A 12,500-nucleotide genomic window follows, 5' to 3' on the forward strand; every position below is an offset into this window, starting at 1 on the left:
AGCTGATTCCAGTTGGCTGTAGCTGTGCTCCAAGGTCACACCTGGATCGCATAGCTGCAGCCAGAGATGCCATAGTATGCTTTCGCTTCGACCTTGTTGAGCTGCATCATTGCTGTACTTGCTGTACTGTCCCAAAGAAAATATATTCTTAATGTATGTTTTTGTGTTAACTAGCCATTGTCTAAATTTGAGCACTGTTATGCTGTTAAACTCTTTCATAAAATTAATATTTTCTTTATCACATTGCAGGTGATGCATGGAAATCATGATGGCCGATCAGTAGTGACGCACACTTTCACTCCAGCGATATTTGCCAGATACATCAGAATCTATCCTCTGAACTACAATTACAGAATATGTATGAGAATGGAGCTGTATGGCTGCTCAAACTGTAAGTTGATATGCCACTTGTCCATCAAAACTTACGCTTTTTGATTGAATTAATTACAGCCATGAAAAATTGCACGTGGTCAAGTGCTTGTAATAACAAATGAAGTCAGTCTAATTCAGTCAAACCCTCTTTTTAAATATTACTTCTTTTTGTAGCTTCTACTGTTCTGAGCACAACACATTCACCAACAAGTCCAACTGTTACCAGTCCTTCAACGTCTAAAGATTTCAAACCAACCACCAGAGGGACAACTTCAAATACAAAGAATGCCATCACTGATTTACCTCGTACTACAGGTAAAGATGAAACACCAGTCAGTTGATAAACTATTAATAATGCTCGGTGTTTTACTCTGTGTTTTTCGTTTTCTCTCTAGTCCTCTCCATAATGGCCATGTCCAATAATTTAACATGGTAGTGACTAACTCTAAAGGCCTTAGCTTCTTTTCTGCTCTGCATTTATTTTTTTATATTTTGTAGTAATGTCTTTTGATTTTTATCACTTGGTGTCATAATAATTTTGTGGTACAGTGGTGCCAAATGGTCTGTCAAGTGTTTCTCATAAACCCCCAAATTACTTGTACAATTACATGTACCCTGTATGAATGTGTGGTACCATAAATCCCTCTGCATCGTGAGAGGGAAAGGTTTCAAGTCAAAGACGTTTGCAGCTATTTCTCTCCCTCAAGACTGAGCAAGAAAACAGTTAAGTTTCATATTATAAAGATGGTAGTTTGAGAGATGACTTTTGCCTGAAATTGGTCAAAGTAAGGGCTACCTGAGTCCCAGGTGGAAATCTTATTAAGATTCTTATTAAATTTCTTATCGTATTCCTTATCATATTCCTTAAATAAGATTCTTACAAGATACTTACGATTTTCTTTCAAGATCTTGGTAAGATCTGATGAGAAACCTTAGTAAGGAAATTGCAAGGGCTTGCAAAGAATCTTAGAAGTTTCTGACATGACCTTGAAAATGTCCGAAAAAAATTTTACTCAGGAACTTCTTTTTAAGCAAGATCTAACAGGATCTTTCTGGTTCCATGTTGAAGAACCACTGGCATTAACATTGGAAGAATCTAAAATCTTGTCTTGGATCATTGTGAAGCCAGGCAAAATAACAACCTCAAACTTTTGCAAGAGTCAGCAAAACTCTTAATTAATAATTGTGATAAGATTATGAATTGATACTAATCACAAAACGTGAGACTTGTGAGAGCTGAATTTAAAGGAAACACAATAAAGAAGATTCCACCAACAGTTTATTAGATATATCCATACCATACTTATGAAATAATTGTAACAACAAATTACAATGACTTTTATATCATTTACAGAAACCCTGGCAGTAATTTCGCTTAAGTGTCACGGAGTAATACATGTAAGACTTTTGGTCAAAATTCACTAAATGCAGACTAAAAACTTCTCCCTGCTAGTAAAGGCCCTTTTCTTTTGTGTTAGCCAAAGAATACGCTGATTTAATTATGACCTACAATAATTAGCAAGTTTCAAAAGGGAAACATGAAGACACTGCACTTTTTTTCTATCTTTGTCTTCTACCTCTGAAACCATCTGTTACTAGTTTCTTTGCATTAAAGAAATATGTCTTGCTGTTGTCAATAACCTTAATTTAAAGTGTCCTTTGACTTCTCTAAATGGTACCAAAAAATAATACTACATAATACTTTTAATATTGAAAATGTGCAGCATTTGCAAGTGTCCATTTGGAGGAATATTGCTCTCCATACCTACACATGTATCACAGGGCTGTCTTTAACACCCAGCATAACCACAAATTGACTACATGTACTTTTGTAAGAAAAATTAATGTCTGATTGAGTTAATTGGAGTGATTTACTGTAAAAAAAAATGCAATATTGTCAATATCGTAAGATCAGATACAATGATTTTGTAAAAAGATTTTGGAAGCAATAGACTGAATGCACTAAGTGCTTCAGGACCCCTAACAAGCATCGTTTTAACTAATCTTGAACTTGACTTGAAATATTACAGCTAATTAAGTCCAGACTCTTTTCTCAAGTTCACACTTACAGTAATTGACACTTCTTTTGAAAGAAAAGTGTACTGTGATCTTAGAACAAAGTGGAATTTTATCTAAATTCATGTTGATACGTTCCACTTTCTACTTTCTATTGATTCTTTAAAATAAAAATTGTTTGGATTTTAGCATAAAATTGGACAAACGTCCAACCACAAGAAGCTGCATTTTCAGGCCAAGTTCAATTTATATGCTCTCTTAGCTATTTCTAAGATTATTCCTGCCGCAGTGAGTGAACCTGAAGCGAAAAAACAAGGCAGCTCTCTAATTGGGAGAAAAACACATTTTTCTAGGAAATGCAAGGGATTGTGGTCAAAGGCATAAGGAATTGTGGTTATGCACAAATGGAGGAATTAAGATGCGCAGTATGTTGTTACACAGAAGATTTTAGCCTGTTGTTTTCTTATCCTCAAACTATAGTTAGTTTCAGTGTCACGTAACAGAAAAATACCGGTAAATTCAAGATCATTCAATCAAAAAGAACTTGGAATATTGTAGGAAGCAAAATGTTATAGACGCCATGTATTCCACCAATATGGCGGCCCGTAATCAACAAAAACATCTGGAATTCACTTTGGAATTCGTTTACTTTTCACTCATGAGATAAGATACATGTGTATGAACAAATCTCCTAATCTACTTGAAAGGCCCCAGCTTCTTAGATTTATAGGTATAGACTTTTTTTTCCCAACCAAAATAGCTTTGTATCACTGAGTATCATGGCGTTACGCAAGGTGACCAATTAGAAATTCAAAATACTGCATTTTTGAAATGAAACACGTCACTGAACTGGAAACTTGTGAATTGCTGTTAAATTACCACAAGGGTAATTGAACATTTCCCTTAATTTAAGGTTCCCCTAATGGCAGCATTTCTACCATTTAGGTAAACTAGTTTTATTTACATCTTTTATATTTTGTAAACACTTCTTTCTGATTCAGTGATTGCCTTATCAGTCCCCATTTATTCTGATATTGCACTTCACCAAATTGGTCAACTGAACTATGCAGCTGAGCTTTGTCACCATCGAAACTTTTATTGGTTGCAGGCAACAGTTTTTACATGTAAGTTGAAACTGTGTGGGCATTGAGCTAAAAACAGTATAATTATGGTATATTGAAATGATGTTTTGGATTAAACTGAAACTTTTCCTTGTGTTGAATAAAAGAATATTATTTTAACTCAATTGGCTTCCGACTTTTAATACATTCTTGAGTTAATTGATACTCAGTTCTTCTTTTTAAAATTAATAAAGTTATTGTATTGTATTGTACACTTACAATAATTGATATTAAAGATTCTGGTTTAGGATATTCAAGGTACATGTAAGCTGTTATTTTCGGATTTTGTAGTCGAATGGTTTCATTTTGTCAACAATTTATATGTCCAGCTTGAGGAAGGTTTGTTTAATTCCCACATGTTACGTGACATTACCTGAGCTGTTTTTTACGCAAGACAATCGGCGACACTTTCGATGTGCCAATGATAATTTAACATTTCAGTCAAAGTTTAGTTTGTTGCATGCTTTCCAGGCGAATCTCAAGCATTGGATGTTTATCGTGAGCAAAATGACAGAGAATCCAGTGGCGAAGTAAGCTGGACCTCCAAAACTTTGCAATGGAACCCCAATTTTTTGAAGAAGGGGTCCAGAAGACCCCAAATTTGAAAAGCTGGATACATGTCTGGGAAAGTAAGAAAAAGTATTTCTTGCTTGCAGAATTTAGTTGAATTCTGGAAGCTAAAGTACAAATTTATAAAAGAAAAGCATGATTTACATGTTTGAGCACCATAGTTATGGGCAGCATTTTAATCAAAAAGGACAGCATGAGAGAGCTCTTAATCTTGCACGCTATGGAAGCATTCTCCGATCGTAATTTACTTTTAAAACATTTTTATTGGCTAGCTGAAAGTTTAGTAATTTGCCTACTGGGTGATTAAAACATGCAAGAAAAAAGATTTGTCAACTTGAATGTGTGAAAACACTTGAATGCTAAATCGTAAATTTTAGAGACAGTCCAGATCATAGATCCTCTACTAACTATGTCCAGATTCAAAATAAACTGAGTGTATATTCTCATAGTTACAGCTTACAGTCTGTACCTCTTGTAAAGGAATCGTTACCAACATTTTCTTGTTTTGGATCAGCGCTTTCCTCGCCTAAAACAACCAAAAGTTGCTTTGATACAAATGTACATGTAAAAGATTGAATCATCGCACGAACCGCCCAATTTCCTCTTCTGGTGACTGCTGACCAGAGCATAAGGTGGTTCATTTGTTCTCAGTTTCTCACCTGTTATTGAAGATGGCTGATTTGAATTGATTGAAAAGGGGAAGTTGAACAAGATTCATGGGGGACTCACTGTTTTTTAAACCTTTTTTGAAAGGTGAAAATAGTCTCTCTCTAGTTTCGTTGCTGTCTTGTAGTGTGAAATATTTAATCTCTTATTTCATTATGTATTCAACATTTTCAGGAAGCTTAACTACAGTAGACACCCGCATATAAGAACCTAGAATTTAAGAACCTGTTAGCCAAAAAATTTCGTTTTAGACCCCCCTTAGATAAGAACCAGGTTAGCCTAAAATATTAAACATGCTCTTATTTTAGAAAATGACCTTGAAATTTCAGGTAACTGGAACAAATTGCACTTTAACTTCACAGATCTAATTTAAAACTTATTTTTCATGATTTTGAAATATAAAGGTATCAGCATCCTCATCAGATGAATTCAGTCATACCATATACATTGAAGAGTACATATCTTTTGTGGAAATAAGAACCTAGATCGCCTAAAACTACCGTAAATACCAGTTTTATTTAGCCTAACTCAGAAAAATCTAGGGTCTTATATGTGGGTGTTTACTGTATTTAAAAGCTTTACATGTATCATTGTGATTTAGCACACAAATTGAGGTAATATACGTGTATTTACAAAATTTCTGGACTTTCAATCTTCAGATTATGGTGACATAAAAGCTTTCTTCATAGAATAATGTAAAGCGTGACTTCATATTTCCTATTTTGTTGTCTGTGGCCTGTCCAAGATCTGTTTGAGCAATTTCTAGAGTATTTTAATAACCATATAGACTAATCCCAAGTTTTTGACTCCCAGAAATTTCCAATACTTCCAACTTGGGTGATAGTATGGAAATGTCCTCGTAGAATAGTTGGTGAAATTGTGTAAATTTGAAGTGTAGACTGCATTGGTCACCAGTTATCAAAATTAATGGAGTCTATTTTTGAACATAGGGAAAAAACTGTTCATCTTAAAGCTGTTTCAGCAGGATTTTCCAGTATTTTTTTTTTCTCTTTCATGATTTTGTTTTTCAGACATTCCACACATTCCTGAAGCAAAGTATTGTAAACAAAAAACAATTTGGCTCGCTCATCTTGTTAAGAATAAAATTTAAGCAAGGTCTTACTAAGATCTTATCTTTAGTTAACACCCATCTTTCAAGATCTTAATAATATTTCCACCTGCAAATTACTGTAATTGTATTATTGATCCATCATGATTCTGGTGTGGTCCTTTTACTTAATCTGTGATGCTAATTTCAGGTGCACCAGTTCATAGTACCACATTTCCAACAACCACACCAAAAGTGACAGAAACCATTGCCTCTGCAAGACATATTGCCAATGCTACTGCAGTAATAAATGTAGCTGCACAGGTGGACCTGGATGATTCTAATACAAGACTCTACCGTACAAGGAATATTGTCCTGGTTATCGTTGGTGTTGGTGTGGCAGTCTGTCTTATGTTACTTTTATTTTACCTTCACCGGAGAAAACAGTAAGTTGATACAATGTAGCTTTCATTTAAATAGTACATTTTAAGGTTAAACTCATCACCAATAGATGATGTTGGAAGAAAGGTATTTGAACATGGTTGAGCTGGGCAGATGTCTGAAAGTGAGGATGCATCTGTGACAACTATCAGTCTCCAAACCCTAATTCTATAAAATGGCTATGAACTTTATTGGCATGAATATAATCTTTATGGTGTTAAAGAACTTTTGTCAAAAACAAAAGCCACTCAATTGCATTTTTCCAGTGTAATTACAGAATATGCTGGCTACAATCAAGTGAGGCAGCCATAGAGATGTTTGAAGACTTTAGTGGATTTATTGTCTATTTATTCCTTTTTCATTAGATGTAGATATTCAAGCACAGAAGTAAAAGAACAGTTATTGTAAAGCAGCTACATCCACAATGTCTTGAGCTGGAATGTTTTGTTTACACTGAGGGAGCAAAGCCACCAAGAGTAACAAGACATCAAAGTAATAAAATTAATTTTGTAGCTTTATAAACATGGATCCCACTCATTTTTCTCTCTCCTTTTCACTTTTTTCCTGGTATGTTTGCGTACTTTCATTTCGAAGCCAGTTGAAAGATTGTCAAAGTTAGTGTTTAGCCAGGTCAATTCTATAAATGAATAGGTCACTTTTCCATTTACATGTAATTCAGCCTCTGGGAGATCTGTATGGGTGGTTACAGCAGCAAGCCCTGTGTGAGCCTTGGTAAATGCCTGCATAGATCTCCTGATAATTTAGCATGACTCGAATTAATGTTTGTGATGTAAGAAAGTTAATTTGTATTCTATATCTAAGTTAAATAAGGTAAATTACCTATTAGCAAAGGGCAACACATGAATATAATACTATTTAGGTGGGAATACAGGCTCTAGACACATCATTTCTGTTCGCCTTCACTCCGTAAATCATAAACAAATTTTCTATTTTCAGCCGGTGCCACCACAAATTGTGTTGTGCTGTTGATACTGTTGTTAATTGTAGAATATGTAAATTTGTTATTGAGGGAAGAATGTTTTAGTTTGGACTGTCTCAGAGTAGACACTGTCTCAGTAGCACTGTTTCAGAGTAGACATGCATAGGTAAATGAAATTATGTTGTGCTTTTGATACTGTAGTTAATTGTAGAATGTTATTTTACAGTAATCATATTGAGTGAACAACTTTTCTTTAATTAGCTTACCGGTAACTAAACAATCATTTATTAACGGTTTGTTTGACGTTACTTAGCGTTAGCAATGCATAAGTTAACATAATTATACCTCAAAACGGTGGATAGCAACTATTCATCTCAGTATTGGTTGCTCTGTGGCTCGGTATATATCCTCCACTTAGCCACCTCCACTTCAGTAAATAGCTGTTATCACCATTTGGAGAATTTTCCTTTTCTTCTATTGATGTAAGGAATTGTCACTCCTTCCTAGCCACTGCCAAAAGGCCTTGATTGTTAACAATAACCTATAATCAAACAAATTCTTAATGAAGTTAAATTCTGTTAAATTAATCCATAAAGAATAATTTGATGCATGGTATCCATGCTGTTTGTATTATTGTACACTGTTCCAGAGTGGACATGCAATGCACAACATTTCAGTATTCTCAAAGAATACCTTAATTGTGGGATCGGAATTTTGCTTCAAGAGCTGTCTTTCAGTATCGTTTATCTTTTTTTCATTGTCATCATCAGTTCTCATCATATTATAAACACATTTCCATATGGGGGTTTTGCTCCATGTCCACATTAAAGTGGAACATCAAATTTTACTCTTCACACAAACAATTTGCAACAAAGAAAAGGGATCAACTGACTTAGATTCAGTGTATTTAGCGATAGGTTGTTTTTCAATAGTTACAATATTGTTAACTTTTTTTTCAAGTAATTTTGTGCACTAAGCCAAAGAGTTTATGGACAGTCAAACGTTTATAATTGCATTGATAATCGAATCATCAGCTTATGTTGTGTTCGCCTTTTTAGCTTTTGTACACTAACCCAGGGAGTTTATGTACAAATAAGATTTAAAAATAACAAACGAAATCTTAATTCTAAAACAAATAATTTAATGAAGTAATATATTTTGTACACTTTTCCAGAGAGACTATGTACATATGATTAAAATAATAAGGATAGCATCCTAAAGGAAGTAATTTATTTTGTACACTATTCCAGAGAGACTATGTACATATGATTTATTTAATAAGGATAGCATCCTAAAGGAAGTAATATATTTTGTACACTATTCCAGAGAGACTATGTACATATGATTTAAATGAAGATAGTATTCTAACTACTTCAACGGCTTTTTTTTTTTTCAGTTTTACTTTTCGACCATCCTAGAGAGGGTGTGTGAAAACAATTTGTATAAGATTTTTAAAAAAACTATAATTTCATAATTGAATTATAAAGAACCAGTTGTAGATGTGCTTTCAACAAAAAGATAGGTGCATCAAACTTCAAATGTTTTTCATGGTTAAGAAAGATCTTTCAAATCTGTCTATCGTAAGAAATCACATTTCGCTGTTATCACCGGCACAAAATTTTAAAAATAGAAAAACTGGCGGTTGCTTGACGCCCAACCGAGATAGTGAAAGAAGATATGGGTCTCTTCTACATTCGTCCTTACAAACTGCTTTGCATTCTTGTTTTCAAAGTTTTGTGTCACTAGTGTAGGAAACAAACAGGCGGCATTTTATCGAGTGTTTTGTCGAAGAAAGTCAACTACTTATTCCAATTAATACTCTTTTTGGCATCGATTTAAAAGCTGAGCAGATTTTGATCCAAGGGACATAAATGAGGCGTTTGGTGCAATTTAATCTTAACCAGTAAACTGTATCACGACACGTGATCAGTTTCAGCCAATCATGCAGAGGTGAACTTCCACTTAAAATGTCTAGGAGAGTTAAGTAGAGGCTGTTCTGCTTGCATAGTCGCAATAGGTTCTGGTAAATAAAAAAGAAACAGCTACTGTTTGCAGAGTAAAGAAAATCTGTGGTAGCATGTTAAAGAATAACAGAAGCAGACTTGGGGAGCTTTTAATTTATCTTTGTTTGTTTCCTCGTGGATGTTTGTGCAATGGTCCAGAGAGGACATGTGCGAATATTGTATTACATTAATGTTGCTGATTAAAAGCAAATCAATTGTTAATCGTTGATTTCCAGTTCCGCTTCTCAGCAGAAGTCTTGACTCTTGTGGTATTTTTTTATTCAGTTCAAGTCTAGGTAAAATTTAAATTACTGCTGTTCCGTGTAATCGATTATTCTGTTTCTGAACTGTTAAGAAACTCTAAGATGGAATCTTTGTACACTGATCCAGTGGGTTCAAAGGTTTTTTTTTTAATTGGGGTTATTTTGATTTTGATGTAATTACGTAGGTGATTATTGAAATTCTCTGCGCTGATTGGTCGCACATGAGGTGATTATTACGCAATATACACCTAAGCGAATTTTTTCAAACCGGCTGTTTTGTCGAGGTGACAAACGAAGAAATTTTCAAATGATCACCTATGTAATTATACTAAAACATTATTATTTACCTGAGGCTCGGTGTATATCGGGGAATTTAAAAACCTCGACTTCGTCTAGGTTTTTATTTACCGATATTCACCTCTGGGTGATTAATTGTTAATTAGAGAAGGTTCTATTTAAAAATTTAACTTTTACACTGTTCCACAAAGGGGTTAAATATTAAAACCTTGAATACTCATTTGGCACACTGTTAAAGAAAGGCATGTGCAAAAATGGCTACCAGTATTTATGATTTGTCTGTTGACAAAGCGATATTTAGAGGTTAATAAAAGTATTGAATCACGCAGACGACTCTTACCTTTTTTCAGAAAAGTGAGTTCTTGGAAGATAGCCCCCAATCTCGACCCCAGAGCTCTCTCTTCTCTTTTGCGCATGATTGAGGGAGAGAAGACCCTGAAACAAACTGTCTTCTCGTTGGTTTTTGTAAAGAACAATGAGAGACGTCTCTGATTGGTGCATTCATGTTAGCCCGAGGAGTGAGCAGGCGTTATAAGGTTCAAGTAGCCAATTTTTGGCTACAGAGCGTCATGATCTTACGGCGGCCATGTTGGTGTTCGAAAACAAAGAAATGGCGGCCATGATGATGAACCAAACTAATCCTCCGGGGATTGAACTCTATTTTTATGCAAATACATTCTTTTGTTTCAGTAACACAAAATGGTTGCTGGTCACGTGAGTGAAAACGCTCCATAACCCGGGCCACGGCGCATGTTCTCAGGTAATGCGCAGATATAAGATCCGAGGCTCTGGTGACGAGAATCGATACCCCCTTGCCCAATCTCGTCTCTTAAGTCCGCTTTTGTTAAGGTTCAAATAGCCAATTCTTGGCTATGAGAACCCTACGGCGCATGTTCTCCTGCATAGAGTTTCCCAGAGCCTTGGGTCTATCCGAGGCTCTGGTGACGAGAATGCGAGAACACGGACTCTGGCCACTTCCAATTTATGCGCAGTCGTAGTGAAAGATCCACTTTTGTAACCGTTGACAACCACTGTTGTTTCAAATTTCTGAGCGAGCGTAGACGAGCCGGAAGCCCGTGATTTGCGGACTTCCTGCCTTGGAGTGGCCAGGGTCCCGTGTCCTTGAATTCTAAAAAAGTTACTTTTGGATAAAAATCGTCCGTGGCGACAATCCCGAGGGATTGAAAACTTTTGTTCAGCATCCCCTGAACTCGCTTCCAAGCGTGAATCAACTAGAGGCTTCGGGTACGAACTCTATTGTGTTTGACCAGCATGGACGCCGGGTGACAAAGGTCCATTGGGGGTCACCGTGATTCACCGTATTTTTGGTTTGCATTAGAGCGCTGAAGCACGTGACTTTCTTGAGCCACGGACGCGAACCGGAAGTGAACATTTCCCATGCCCGAACAGCGATCTTTCCGAGATTTTCAATCTTGTCGTCTCTACTGGTGAAACATACTTAACAATACAAACGTGGTAGTGTGAAGACAAAGTAAACAGGAAAACAGATCACTTCCGGTTGGCGTCGGTGTTCAAAAACGTTGCGTGCTTAAGCTCCCTATTACCTAATTATTGATGAAATTTTGCCTGCGAGATCAATTCAGACTCAAAGACTCATACTCACGGTCAAGTGTTGTTTCACCTACTGACACATAACCTTTGGTAAGCATAGCTTTTGAACGTCAATCAAAATGGCTGCAAGAATTATGTTCAGGAGGTGCAACAAGGTAGGGCTTGGGATGTAATTGGTGAAAGGCAAACGTTATGGTATAGTTTACATGTGGAAAGGGAACTGCCCATTTTATTGTCCGTAAAATGTAAAGCAATTGTCCCCTTATTGATTGATTATTCATCCCCATATCTCTCAAATAAATTTATCTTCTATAAAACCTGCGCCTAGTAAGTTCGCCGGCCATCGAAGCTTAATTGAGAAGACGGAGAAGCCAGATAAATGTTTGCTGTAGCAAACGAAAATTCAAGTTTATAAAAATGCGTTGCGTCATGCACTATGTTAATCACCGCTACTAGTGTTGTATTTTTCTTGAGATCTGTTTAAGAAGCGGAGTTTAACTTAAGCTTGCTGTGGCTTCCGTCGTAATCACGTAAGTACGGTACATTATTCGTTGGCTTATACATCTTTTTATACCATGCCATAGGAAAATACAGCCAATCAGAATGCAGGAAAGCCGTTGTATATTCATTAGTAGTCCACCAAACCTTCCCATCGTGCCTTGCTGGCCACTGTGTTTCCTGTAGCATGGTATAAAATAGTTATGCAATGTTTTCGAGTGATATACCGTGGAATATCCCACGAGTCGCTTGTATTTTCTTGGTGTACTCAAGAGCCTTTTAGCTAGTATATAGAGGGTTTTGGATGTTATATAAACGGAGCGGCTTATACCCGAGAAGAATTTTAACCGGATTAAGTTATACTTTTTGAGCACTTATCTCTCCTCCATTAAAGTCCGGATAGGACTCTGTTATAATGGGGAAAAAACAATAGCCCTGCAGGTGCATCAAGAAACTCTATCCATTCCTCTGAAAATTTGCAAAGCTTACGCAGAAAATAGACAAATATCAATTTGAAGGAAAAGTGAACATACCGACGTCTGCAAGTTTTTATTTCCTTGTCTGATTTCAGTACCCTCAGATCAACTTCCCGGATAGGTTCCTGAGAACTTAAACAAAGAAGAAGAAGAATATTGCAATGTAAATTTTTCAATTTTAACTGATGTCTTTGTTGACTGATTCTACCGGGCGATA

At 36.0% G+C, this 12,500-nt stretch overlaps 1 protein-coding gene across 2 annotated transcripts in view; it reads left to right on the forward strand.

Moving 5' to 3' along the window:
• LOC138059412 (retinoschisin-like) overlaps positions 1-12,500 on the forward strand; it is a 143,100-nt gene that overhangs the window by 9,866 nt on the left and 120,734 nt on the right. Inside the window, exons 3-6 of one of the 2 annotated variants that reach the window (XM_068905010.1) lie at positions 250-391; positions 547-687; positions 6,005-6,239; positions 6,600-10,063. The exons of the other annotated variant lie outside the window; for it this stretch is intronic. Of the exons in view, the coding sequence (XP_068761111.1) occupies positions 250-391; positions 547-687; positions 6,005-6,239; positions 6,600-6,642 (561 nt within the window). The 3' untranslated portion in view covers positions 6,643-10,063. Of the gene's footprint in view, positions 1-249; positions 392-546; positions 688-6,004; positions 6,240-6,599; positions 10,064-12,500 lie in introns of those variants that run through there. 2 annotated transcript variants of the gene reach the window in all.

The sequence above is a fragment of the Montipora capricornis genome, chromosome 8 (genome assembly GCF_036669925.1).
Source record: "Montipora capricornis isolate CH-2021 chromosome 8, ASM3666992v2, whole genome shotgun sequence".
In the NCBI taxonomy this organism is placed as follows: Eukaryota; Metazoa; Cnidaria; class Anthozoa; order Scleractinia; family Acroporidae; genus Montipora; species Montipora capricornis.